This window comes from Gossypium arboreum, chromosome 7, assembly GCF_025698485.1.
Source record: "Gossypium arboreum isolate Shixiya-1 chromosome 7, ASM2569848v2, whole genome shotgun sequence".
Taxonomy (NCBI): domain Eukaryota; kingdom Viridiplantae; phylum Streptophyta; class Magnoliopsida; order Malvales; family Malvaceae; genus Gossypium; species Gossypium arboreum.
Genome location: NC_069076.1, coordinates 71371345 through 71383981, shown reverse-complemented (window position 1 = coordinate 71383981; position 12637 = coordinate 71371345). Strand labels below are relative to the sequence as shown.

The 12637-nt window shown below is 35.2% G+C and overlaps 1 protein-coding gene across 2 annotated transcripts; it reads right to left on the bottom strand.

The window, feature by feature from the left end:
• Window positions 1-6745: 6745 nt before the first annotated feature.
• LOC108455564 (DEAD-box ATP-dependent RNA helicase 8-like) lies at window positions 6746-12280 on the bottom strand. Of its 2 annotated transcripts, XM_017754121.2 has the most exons (10): window positions 11677-12280; window positions 11183-11243; window positions 10385-10619; window positions 9573-9811; window positions 8531-8782; window positions 8270-8450; window positions 7634-7722; window positions 7467-7540; window positions 7251-7372; window positions 6746-7125 (listed from the first exon to the last, which is right to left on the bottom strand). In XM_017754121.2, the coding sequence occupies exons 1-9, from the start codon at window positions 11946-11948 to the stop codon at window positions 7294-7296; spliced, it is 1482 nt and encodes a 493-aa protein (XP_017609610.1). In that variant the 5' UTR covers window positions 11949-12280; the 3' UTR covers window positions 6746-7125; window positions 7251-7293. The 2 variants fall into 2 exon arrangements, with proteins under 2 accessions (XP_017609610.1, XP_017609604.1); XM_017754115.2 differs by having other exon boundaries at window positions 6746-7372.
• Between the last annotated feature and the right edge of the window lie 357 nt (window positions 12281-12637).

Below are 12637 nucleotides of genomic sequence, written 5' to 3'. Positions count from 1 at the left end.
GTTGCACTTCGGGGACTAAAGGAGGAAATAATTAAGGTGTCTAAGTAGGTTTGGTAATTTACCTAAATGGCATAACTCAAGTCGATCTTAATTTTTGTGTGAAATAATTGGAATACTTTTTACATTTTACTTAAAGCAAGCTTAGAGGTCTCTTTATTTTTCATATGCGTTTTTAACTAATTTTATGAAACTTTGGAGTGGTATTTCTTTTATGGCGAATCTAGCTTTCACAGTCGATAGGAACCATACTTGAGGGCAAGCATGGGCTAAGTTGGGGGGAATTTGATAATACTCTAAAATGACGTGTTTTTATATATTAATCATGTGTTTATTTTGAGCTTGAGCCTACTAATTTGAGCTATTTATGTCTTTTTATCTTTTAGGGACTAAATTGGAGGTGAAAAGTAAATTCAAGGAAAAAGCGTCAATTTGGAGATTAAATGGGCCAATATGCAACATGGGACAAATATGGTGCCAAAAGTGCGAACATGGAAGGCACAAGGACTTAAAAGCAAATAGAAGAGATTTTATTTTGGAAGACTCTATTTTCTTTTATTCTATTAGGATAATTAATATTAAGATAATTATTAGGATTATTCAAATTTAGGATTTTATTTTAATTATCTTTGTTTATCTTTAATTAAATGTATTTATCTTTTAGAATTTAAGTTCAATTAGACTATCCCCTAGCACTATAAATAGGGGTGAAGTGACTCTATTTGGAGGATCTTTTTCCGTAAACACTCTCCCCCAAAAGTCTTTTGTTCTTTTCAATAAAATTTCTTTTTCCATATTTTTATTTATTTTCTTTCCCACAATTATCATGAGCCACTAAAACCCTTCTAGCCAAAAGTTGTCAATATTTCCCCAAAAAGGTTCTTGAGGCCTAGAATCAGACTTAGCCTTCTCGCCAAGTATTCATCGTTTCTCGCATTACGGTGACGCTTAGTCCATGGCCCTTAAGAAGTAAGCTTTTCAGCATATGAAAAGGCGACCGCTTTGTATGTTTTGGAAGGATTGCATAGTCGGTTCGTTAACTTACTGCGTCAGAGATTGGCGAGTCAAAGAGACAAAATGGCGTAGGATTCGCCATTGAGAAGCGTTGATCTAGCATAGATTACTGGCTAGAGTCAGGTTCCCTAAAAATCGTAAGTCTAATCTTTGGAGCTGGTGGTCGTAGGCGTCCTCTTCCACTATAACTGGCTTACTCGAGTCGAGAAGGATCATCCGAAAGCCAAGGATTGAGCCCAAGGCGGAATGAGACAACCGGAGGCTGAAACTTTCCCATAAGAATTTCTTTTCACTTAAAACTCTTTTTATTATTTTTATTATTTTCGTAATCATAATTTCAGTAAACTTTAAAATCTGTTTTAATTTTATTTTCGCCCAAAATCAATTCTTAAAATCTATTTTTTTATTTTTCCAGAACGCAGGTTTTTTGGGCACAATTCGCCTGAGATTTGAGAAACAAGCATTCGTATAATCCGGTCCCTGAGGATTCGACCCTACTTTCCCTTTACTATTCTTTTTCTATTTTTATTATTTTACAGGGAATAGGTTATTTTTGGTGCTCTCAACGACCGCATCACCTAGATTGAAGTAGCTAGTACCAATACCTGATTGAGCATTGGCTGAAATGAACATGGATTTCATAAAGGGCCTCTCCACTTCAAAGAGCAAGGAAACCATCTTTGTGGTGGTTGATAGCTTGACCAAGTATGGCCATTTTGTGGCTCTTTTATATCTCTTTGCAGCGGTCATAGTGTAACAGCCCGATTTTGGGCCTAGTCGAAACAGTGGTTTTGGAACCACTATTCCAAGGGCGGAGAAAATTATTTTGATGTTATTTTATGTGTTATAATATAATTTTATAAGTGCATGTAAATTTTGGTAAGTTAATTTTAGCGATTTCTAGTCCAATTTCGAAAAAGGACTAAATCGCTTAAAAGGTAAAAGTTGTGTTTTGATGCCTAAAGGTGTTAAATTGCTTTGTATCTTAAATTGGGGGCCTTTAAAAATTAGACGCATTTTAAGTGTGTGGCTGGCCATGGGAAAAGAAATTTCAAATGGTCAATGTATTTGGTAAGGTAATGTCATATTAGGTGATAAAATGGTACCCTAAGGACTTAGCTTCAACTTTTTCATTTTCTTCCTTCTTTTTTTACCGAAAATGGAGCAAAGAAAGATTTTAGAAGCTGGAAACTTTCAGCAAAGAAACTCCCTTTATAGTAAGTGATTTTAATGCTTTTTCTTGAAGATTTTTACATTTTTGTAACCCCTAAAGCATGAGCTTTCATAAGAGGGGACTATTTTGCAAAATGATTAAGAGTCTAGGGTTTTGCCATGAAAGCATATGTGTTGTTTTCTGAGTTTTTATGGAAGAAAATGAGTCTTGGTAGTGTTATAAACATTTTTTGTGAAGGAAGATTGCATGAAAACTCTTAAAAAGGGGATATTTTGCAAAGTAGTATAATAAGTGTAAGTGTATGAAATAGTTGATATTGTGAGTTGCTATAGTTATGAAAATGGTTCATCTAGTCTTAAAAAGTAAAGAAATTGAATAAAAATCATTTTTCGAGCCTAAGGGTAATTTGGTAATTTGGCAAAATATAGGGGCAAAATTGTAAAAACTGACCAAGTGTGTCAATGGCCTAATTTGATTAGTACATTGTTTTAATAAGTTGAATGTGATGTTATAGATTATGAAAATCGAGATTTGGACTTAGAACGGAAAGAAATCGATTAAGGGATGATTACGTCTTTTTCACTTTTGTCGTATCGAGGTAAGTTCGTATGTAAACAATACCATGCTATACATGTATTTAAATGTTATCATTACATGAATTGTACAAATATTAAGTTTATGTGATTAATAGAAATATGATAAGACAAAGCCTTAATAGACAAGGAAAAAAATCTCGTTTGAACCTTAGGAATAGAATAGGATATGAGTGACATGTCACTAGGAATTATGAGTCTAAATGACTAGCTCGAGAGTGAGAATCTAAATGTCATGAGATATGAGGTAGCTTTAACTAAAATTGAGGCACTTATGTGCAAAGGTTTTTCCGAGTATCCAATTAGTATTCTGAGTGTTCAACGAGTAAATTCGAGGAAAGAGTTGATGATGCCCAATGAGGTAAGTCATTGGTGAGTATGCACTTGAGTTATGTTACGAGTGTAGGTATGTACACTAAGCCTATGAGAATACCTTGGTATGTGAATGATCTATGATGCATAAATATGTGTTCTTACCATGATGGATGAAATGATGTTGTATTAATTTTGTAAACAATGATCATGAATAACTTAGCCTTGACAAATTTGAGCTACTACAGTAGCGCAACATTGAAAATACACTAAAAAATAGTGGAAAATGAGTTAGAAGCTGAATAAAATACGGGAATAAATCTTATTGAGTCTAGTTTCTTATAAAAGAAACCGTGTAAGCAAAAGAATTTCCTATAATGAGATATTTGAAGTTGCGTGGGACAGAGTCAGAATGACTTTGAGATCCTCTGTTTTGATTTGAGAAGATCATTATAAATTGTAAAAAAATGGTTATGAGTTATAATTTATATTCTTAGAATCATTAATTAGTCTAGTTTCAAGAGAAATAAACGAGAACATTATTCGAGTCCTATGCTATGAGATATTTGAACTTTAGTGCAGAAGGGTCAGAACTGTCAGACAGCAAATCAGGGGTAACTTTGAAGAATAAACTGTACTAATTGGCTAAATCAAAAATTCTGAAAATTTTATGGTAGAAAGGTACATGAGTGTATTTTTCAATGAAAATTAATGGAACCTAATTTGGAGTTTCGTAGCTCCAGATATAAATAATTTAGTGACTGTTACTCAGGAAGACAGCTTGTTGTGAACCTGAGAACATGTTGTAAACATTGATAAAACATGTTAATGAGTTGCTTATTGTTTTCATATGAACTTACTAAGCGCAAAACTTACCCCCCTTTCTTTCCCATGTTCCCTAAGGTTGCCAGGTTAGAGATATTATCACACTGTCAACACTATCGGCGTAAGTAAATCTTAGTGTTACGAGTCTATGGCATGTATAAGGTTTTAATGTTGAGTATGTGATATTATGATTCAGCCAAGACATTGGCTTGTTATTAAGGTAGTATGTAGTCATGTAAATTGGCCTATGTCGGCTAATGACGTTATGGGCCTATATGATTATTCTTATGCATGTATGTTATTATCTCTTGTGATGTGGCTTACAACATGTATGCCTAGAGATTGAATTGAGATTCATTGATGAGTTAGTAACTGATGCAAGATTAAGTGATTGGTAAATAGTTAATAATGTCTCATGAATGGTTTGTGGATATGATTATGCATGTCTGGTGATAGACATAAGGTTTGTGACGTAATGATAGTTATGACAAGTATGTGGTAATGATGTGAGTAAATTCTATGATATTTATTGCATAAGAAATTAACATGAGCATAATATATTTGTAGATGTTTAAGAGCTCATTATGTCATGTTGTATGTTATTGGATAAGTATGTGTGCACATGTTGTGAGGGTGACAAATGGCTTAGAAAATAGCCTTGTAATTGTCCACACGGGTAGACACACAGGTAGACACACGGGCGTGTGTGTCTGGACCGTGTGTGGCACACGGTCTGCCCCCATGGGCATGTGTCATGACTGTGTTTTAAAGTCAGTGTTGCACACGGGCTAAGGGCACGGAAGTGTCCCAAGCCACACAGGCGTGTGGAGCCTTAAAGCATGAAATTTTTCAAGTTTTTCTTAAGTTTTCGGTTTAGTCCCGAACTGCCTCTAATGCATGTTTTGGGCCTCGTGAGCCTGTTTAAGGGACAAAATGTATGTGAAATGAAAAGTTTTAAATTGATCAAAATTTTACGGCCCGATTTTATATAGTTGATTGAGTTTAAGTCCGGTAGCACTTTAAACCCTGTCCCAACGTTGGATACGGGTGAGGGGTGTTAAACATAGTGGCTCAGGAATACCTTAATAACATTTACAAACTCCATGGAGCTCTTGAATTGATTTTGTCTAATAGGGACAAGATCTTTTTTTTTATTTTTTTTGCAAGAGTTGTTCAAGAGACTGGGAACTAGGTTGAAACTTTCTATAACCTACCATCCTGAAACTGATGGTCAGACAGATGTACTAAACAGATGCTTAGGAGGGTATTTGATATGCATGTTCGATAAGAAACTTGGAGAATGGATGTTTTGGTTGCCTTTGGCAGAGTGGTGGTACAACACTTCACACCATTCAGCAATTGGAACTTCCTCTTATGAGGCTTCTTATGGGCAAAGCCCTAACATACACTTGTCTTATCTTATTGGTATGTCAAGTATGGCTATTATGGATAGGAGCTTACATCATCGAGAGGCAAACAAGCAGGTAGATGTTGAAATTCCATCTTGAAAGAGCTTGTGAACGCATGAAACACTTGGCTGATAATAGGGGAAGTGATAGGGTCTTTAAGGTAGGGGACTTGGTGTATTTGAAACAATAGCCCTATAGACAACATATTATGAGAAAGACATGGAATTAAAAGATGGCCTCTAAGTTCTATAAGCCTTTCCCTTTAGAGGCTTGAGTGGGGAATGTGGCATGCATGATAACTTTGCCTATTAGGTCATGCATCCATGCCACTTTTTATGTAAGCTAACTCAAAAAACATGTTGAACTTTCAGTGGTTCAAACAGCTTTGCCCATTGTTGGCATTGATGGAGCAACAGTTAAAGAGCGAGCTCCAATCATTAATCGTTGAACGATGAAGAAGGGACAAAGGGAAATGACTAAAATTTTGATTGAGCGAACCAATACATTTTCACAAAATGCCACTTGGGAGAATTTGGCAGAGTTACAGAAGAGGTTTCCTTCTTTTCATCCTTGAGGACAAGGATGCTCCAAGGAGGGACTAATTGATATGAATTTAAAAGTTAGTTATTTTCTGTTATTTCATTCCTGCTTAATAACATTAGTGAAAGGGTGCGTGCATTATTAGCATAGCTTAAGTAATACGACGTGTTTTTTAAGAGTGTAAGAGGGTTAAAGGATACAATGTGTATCACCGAGTTGTTATAACAGCTGTAGTAACGACTTGTAACTATCTTCCCTGATTGGCAATTTAAGCCTGACGTGATTGAGGAAAAATATCAGGAAATTCTCAACTCTTTTCTTCTTCTCTTCCCTTCTCTATCGTTTTCTTGAACCGTATCATCATGCTGGCACTACTTTCATCTAAAGACTAAATCTTGTTTAGGGTGTCGGTTCCTTGCCACTCAAATCCGTTTCAAAATGTAAGGTTTCCCATTACTCCATTTTTTTTCATCCGCAAGACAGTCCAATTTAACTCCTAGCGTTTCTTGCGGGAAATTCTTTGCAATAAGTTATCTGTCAGCTGCAACTTGTAAGAAAGCCTCGATAGTAGACATTATTTGCGAGGATCCATTTCTTTCCATCCCCCTCTAATAAATGAGATACCAAACCATGTGATGGAATTTTCTTCCTCCCCTGTTTACATACGCTAGTGGCAGGTAAGTGATAGACAGCCAAGATTCCAATTACGTATTTATTTATTCAATAATATTATTAAATGTCATAATTTTTTATTAATAATTAATATATTTTTTAAAAAGTTATCTGAATTATTTGTATAAGTAACAGGTTCAGATTAAAATTGCAAAAGGGCCTAAACAAACTGGAAATGCATACATGATGTATCAAACTACAGCCGATACTTTTCATTTCGTTTTAAAATGTTAGATGTTTTTTATTCATTGAAACCACAGATTTTGATGAGAAAATGCACCAACAGAAAAAACATAAACATAAATTTCTAGCACAAGCGACAATTCCACCATGATCAGACAGACAGACAGTACCAAACCATAACTAAATCAAAAGCAAGACTCATCTAAAACTCTCCCTAGTCTATTGTATCCTGCTAACATTTCAGGACTCTGAAATTTGAGATGTCAATAGGAAAGAAGCATTCAAGGATTACATGCATAAAAGCACCCGATAAGAAGTCTCCCACCAACATCGTCTTATATTTTAGAATATATATACCCACCCATGTGCAAGGACGAACGCCTTGAATAAGCAGGCTTCATTAACCCTAACAAACATGCAAGTAATTGCACATCATCAATATTATCTCACAAGATACACACATGGAAAGAGGCAACAGAGATATCACTTCATTCGCATAATCAAAAACTAGACTTGAGGGTGGCTGCTCACCATTGTTACCACCGTAGGCCAAACTAGAAACATCTTCAATAAATCACCGGCAGTAAATAGCCTGATCAATATGTGGAGGAATTTGCTTAATTTCAGTCCCAAGTTCTTGCTCAATCCTATACCTGTTAGAAAAGACCATATGACATTTCTACGAATCAGGAAAACCTCAATGCATATAGCACTTTAGTTTAAAAACAGTTAGACATGGTAATTTACAAGTTAAAGCGGTCTTCATAAGTGATCAAATTCACAGCTAATCCAAGATGACCAAACCTTCCTGATCGACCAACCTGCTCATTAAGAAGATATTCATGAGGATTAGCAAAAGAATGTATATATGTTTGGTAAGTGTTGCAAGAGAGACAAATAGATAGCCAACATACCCTATGGAGGTATGTTTCAGAGTTCTTGGGGAAGTCAAAGTTAATAACAACATTCACAGCTTGGATATCTATACCCCTTGTAAAAAGATCTGCAGCAAGTATAAATACATCATTAGGAGATTATTGTTTACAAAATGACTTCTAGAAAATGCTTATGAATAGAGTAAATCTGTTTTCCACACTGGCATAGAGAATTAATCCTAATGAAACTAAAATTTCATGTATGTTGGTAGAAATAAATAATTAATGCCCACTACATAAGAGGGGACAACAAAAAACATTAAAGGCAAAGCTTCAATATAGCTCAAAGTGTACCATATATTATGAAACTTGCAACACTTGCATACTTCAATCCCTTGATTCAAATTTTGTGAAAGAGAGACATTTAAATTCAAAGGCAGCCTATCACTGAAAAAGATAAGCAGTGGTGCTTTCAAATAAAAGGTATTACAGATTTCAGCTATATTGTCTAGCAAAACAAAAGAAAAGAGAGAGAAATAGAATATGAAAAGAGAACAAATACCAAGCCTGGCAAACTATCAGTACCAACAGTGATTTATTTGTTAAATAGTCAAATTGCACATAGATGAGCTCGTATACCAAAAAGGCAGAAACACACAGCATGGCACAACATACCAGTACAAACAAGATTTCTGCATGCGCCGTTACGGAAATCATGAAATACTCTGTTACGATGGTCCTGAAGCATCTTTGCATGGATATAAAAGCAAGAGTAGCCAAGTTCTGTAATTTTCTTGGCCAACAGTTCCACCCGATTTACCGAATTGCAGAAAATGATTGATTGGTTTATTTGCAGCTGAAAATAAATTTACATCAGATCTCATCCAAACAAGGGAAAAAGAGCAAAAACTAAATAAAAGTAATAAAAGAATAAACCTTAGAGAAAAGAGTATTTAGACAGTGGACTTTCTGTCTTTCTTCCACAAAAGCATAATATTGTGTAATACCCTTCAGGGTAAGCTCATCCATTAGATTAATAATATAAGGCTTCTGTAGGTATCTGTCTTTAAAGTCCTTAACAGTAACAGGGAATGTGGCAGAAAACAACAAAATTTGACGAGTTGCAGGAAGAAAACGTATCAGCTGCTCTACAGAAGGTTGAAACTCTGGAGACAAAAGTTTATCTGCCTGAAAGAAACCAAAACATAGCATCAGATTAAGCAGATCATAAACTAAAATCAAGCACACAAGTTAAGGAAAATAATCAAATACATTCTCCATTCCACAAGCAACTTTCTTCCTTCTTTAGTTAAGAATTTTCATACTAATAACTCACTCAATGCTTCAGAATTCTAGTTCCAAAACTAGCATTTATATAAATATAAGAAACCCAAAAGGGAAAAAAACAAAAGTGGAAGATGAGGAACAGAAAATAAAAAATGCTCAGTCTTTACAGAACAATAGATATGCAGACTATGGGACCAAATACAGTGAGTATTCACAAAGAAAAGTTGAAGACACTTCCACAACAAGCTCCAGTAACTGCATATTCAATTAACTTTCCCAAAGCAAATTGTAAGCTATGGATAATGGATTAGAGGCATACAACCAACTTACAAAAAGAACAAGCACTTACAATTACACTTAAACTTGTTAAGAAAAAATCCAAAAAGTTATGCAGCCAAAACTGTTTCTAGAATATGGACCCTTAAAAGGAAACCAATAAACTCTTCAATTGATTGCTAATATTTCCAAATTGTAAATCTGAGGCAAGCAGAGTCTACCCACATCTCACCCAACCAAAATGTACACAAACAATAAATCACTGCTCATCAAGATACAAAAGGAATAAATAAATAATATGTCTTCCATGTCCATCCAAATACAAAACTTCAAATTCTCTAAAATGTTAAATGTGAAAGCACAATAACCAAACTGGAAAGGAAAAAAATACACATAGAAACAACCAAATACTTACTTCATCCATTATAAGCATTGAACAATCTTTCAAAATGCAAACACCCTTTTTAGCAAGGTCTAGAATTCTGCCAGGCGTTCCAACCAACAAATGGACTGGTTGATACAATCGCATAATATCATCCTTGAGACTGGTGCCTCCCGTGGTGACCATGACTTGAATTTGTAAATGCTTCCCAAGCTCCTTGCACACTTGTGATGTCTGCAGAGCCAGTTCTCTAGTTGGAACAAGTATAACAACTGCACAAAAACATATATTTTGGGTAAACACAGGAACTGAACAGATAATTTATGTATAATAAGAAGAAAAATAAATTCAAATTCAAGTAACTTCTTGGGCCAAAAGTAAAGTAACAGCATCAAATAGAGAAGACATGAAAATGATACATATGTCAAATGAAGCCAAAAAGGATTTTGGCTGCCCACCGAAAATAAATATCCAAAAAAGGATTCAAGCAAAAACTTAGCCTGGAAAGATAAGCAAATGTTTATGTCTGTACTAAAAAGTTGCGACTATTTGCCTGAAGGAAGACAAGATGGACTTGCTTCAGGAACAGGTGCGGTGTTTGAGCCCCCACTCTACCATGTCCATCCATGCCCATTCCCATAATTCAAATCTCAGTTAACAATAGGCAGAAAACGGCATTCAAGCCTCTTTCCCACTATCTGATTGACAGGCAGATCAAGCAACTAGAAGAATAAAAAATTGAAAGGGCAAATTTATCCTACTTGCAGTACCCATTCCCATTTAACTGCACCAATAATAGATGCAGACAAAAGAAAAAAAAGAGAATATATAAATGGTTATTTAACCTTGAATAACATTGTTATCTTGGTCAATTTTTTCCAAGGCGGGAATGCAAAATGCTGCTGTCTTTCCAGTTCCATTTTTGGCCCTGGCAAGAATATCACTTCCGGTCAAAGCAATGGGAATACTCTCTTCCTGAATAGGAGATGGTCTTTCAAAACCCTTCTCATATATTCCCATAAGAAGTTCACGTTTCAGAAAATAGTCCTCAAATTCATTTCCTTTAGTAGCTGTCACATCCTGGCAGCAATTTAATAGGCAGTTTAGTATGTAAACAGGTAATTATAACATTTGAAAAATCTACAAAAAAACAATTGCACCGCTATCATGCTTAGTGATGAGATATATGTCACCAAAAAACAGATGATATGCTTCCAAGAAATGAGTAATGCTTGCCTAAAACAGTTCTTCGATATGCAAGTTCAAACCAGAAGACCTCAACATCATAGAACTAGGTATAACCTTCCCCAAGTTAAGAACTCTGGAAACCGTCCATTTATAATTGTGATTATGCTAGTATGTGGCTATATATATCACAGGATAGTTGGAAGCAAAAGAAAATAATCCACCTGCATTTCTAGAATGACCTAAGAAAACAATTTATTCTTACCATTCTGAAGAGCAGAGAACAATTTTTATAGTTTCATGAAGGTATGACGAATAGTTATTAGGATGATGATTATCTAGGTGATATTCATAACCTATACCACAACTGCGATAAAAACATAACTGATAAAAGCAGATTCTTCAAGAAAGTAGTCAATTCAGTACCTAGACAAGAAAAATACCATTTACAGACATACCTCTGTTTTGTAGCGGGTATCTGCTGGTGGTATCTTTAGCCTGGCCTTCCAATCTTGTGAACTGAAAGAGGAAAATGTAAATTAGATTTTAAAACCATGCACAATAAAATGATGTTGTTAAATGAAAAGATAGAATCAAGAAAACTGAAAACCAAAATTTGAAGAAGTATCTAAAGATGAAGTTTTAAACTTTCAATCTATTGCATATAGAAGAGAACTGATAGCTATACAAAAAAAATGTTAACAGCTTAACAACAAATAAGCGAAGAGTAACCATGAAAGCAATACGCAAATTCCATCCTTCCCTCGTTAAGTCCTTCCTAACAAATGGAAAGTTTGGGAATTAATCAAACCATAAAAACTATTTCTTAAGCACATTAGGAGCACCCAAAAAGTGTAGAATTGAAGAGAGATAATGCCACAGTATACAAAAGAAAAAAAAAGATTAGGCATAAATATAACAAAAAATGGAAGAAATAAAATTCAAAAGGGACCTCGAGTCAACGGCTTCTGATTGTACGGTCTTTTCGACCTCATCGATGACACTGGAGTCATTGCCGCCGGGTAACTGGTTACGCCTGAGCCACTGCTGTTGTTGTTGAAAATGCTGCTGATTGTGTTGTTGAAAGTGCTGCTGATTATGAACCAAATTCCTCTGCACGTAGTGTTGTTGTGACGGCCTGGACTGAAAACTAGGGTTAGCATTCACTCCGCCCCCCCGGCCAACGCCGATCCCCGGTGGTGGATACCTCCCTCTACTATTCATATCACAATCCTAAGCTCCAAAAAAAACAAAAGATACGAAACTCTAGAAAAACCCGAAATCCGAACACAACTACCAAAAAAAAAAAAAATCAGACACTAGGGTTTCTTACAAAGGGGTAACGCCGTAAATAATGGCAAAACCGAGGGTCGTCCTAAAACAAAACAAAGAAGCTTAGTTTTGTTAGTTGAAGAAAAAAAAGAAGGTTAGATCGTAAATTTGAATGAATACTGAAGGCATTATTGCCCATAGAGAAGGCACCAAATGGAATTTTTTGTTTTTTTAATTTTAGAGCGCAGTGAGTTTCGATTGTTTAATTCACAGTCGTTAATGGGCTTTGCAGAGATAAAGAAAAAGTTTGGGTTAATATGGTGTTTGACCCTGGCATAATATCTAAATTGTCAATTTAGTACATGTAATTTCATTGGGTTAACTAGGGGTGTGCAAAATTCGGGTAAAATCGAAAAAATTCGGTTAACTGACCTAATTCAGTTAATCGGTCGGTTAACTGAATTAATTCGGTCAGGGGTCGGTTAATATTTTTTTGAGTTTTCGGTTAACGGTTAATTCGGTTCGAAACCGGTCGGTTAACCAAAAAAATTAATAAATAAAATTATAATAATAGCATACTATTCACTCAAACCTAATCCAACATAAACCTAAATATCCAATCTAATATATATTAATCCAAG

Coding starts and splice junctions, on each gene's coding strand:
- LOC108455564 (XM_017754115.2), bottom strand. CDS start 11,948: ATGAATAGTAGAGGGAGGTATCCACCACCGGGGATCGGCGTTGGCCGG. Junction 7,541..7,633: donor CTGAAACATACCTCCATAGG/GTATGTTGGCTA, acceptor CTTAATGAGCAG/GTTGGTCGATCAGGAAGGTT. Junction 7,373..7,466: donor TATGAAGACCGCTTTAACTT/GTAAATTACCAT, acceptor CTTTTCTAACAG/GTATAGGATTGAGCAAGAAC.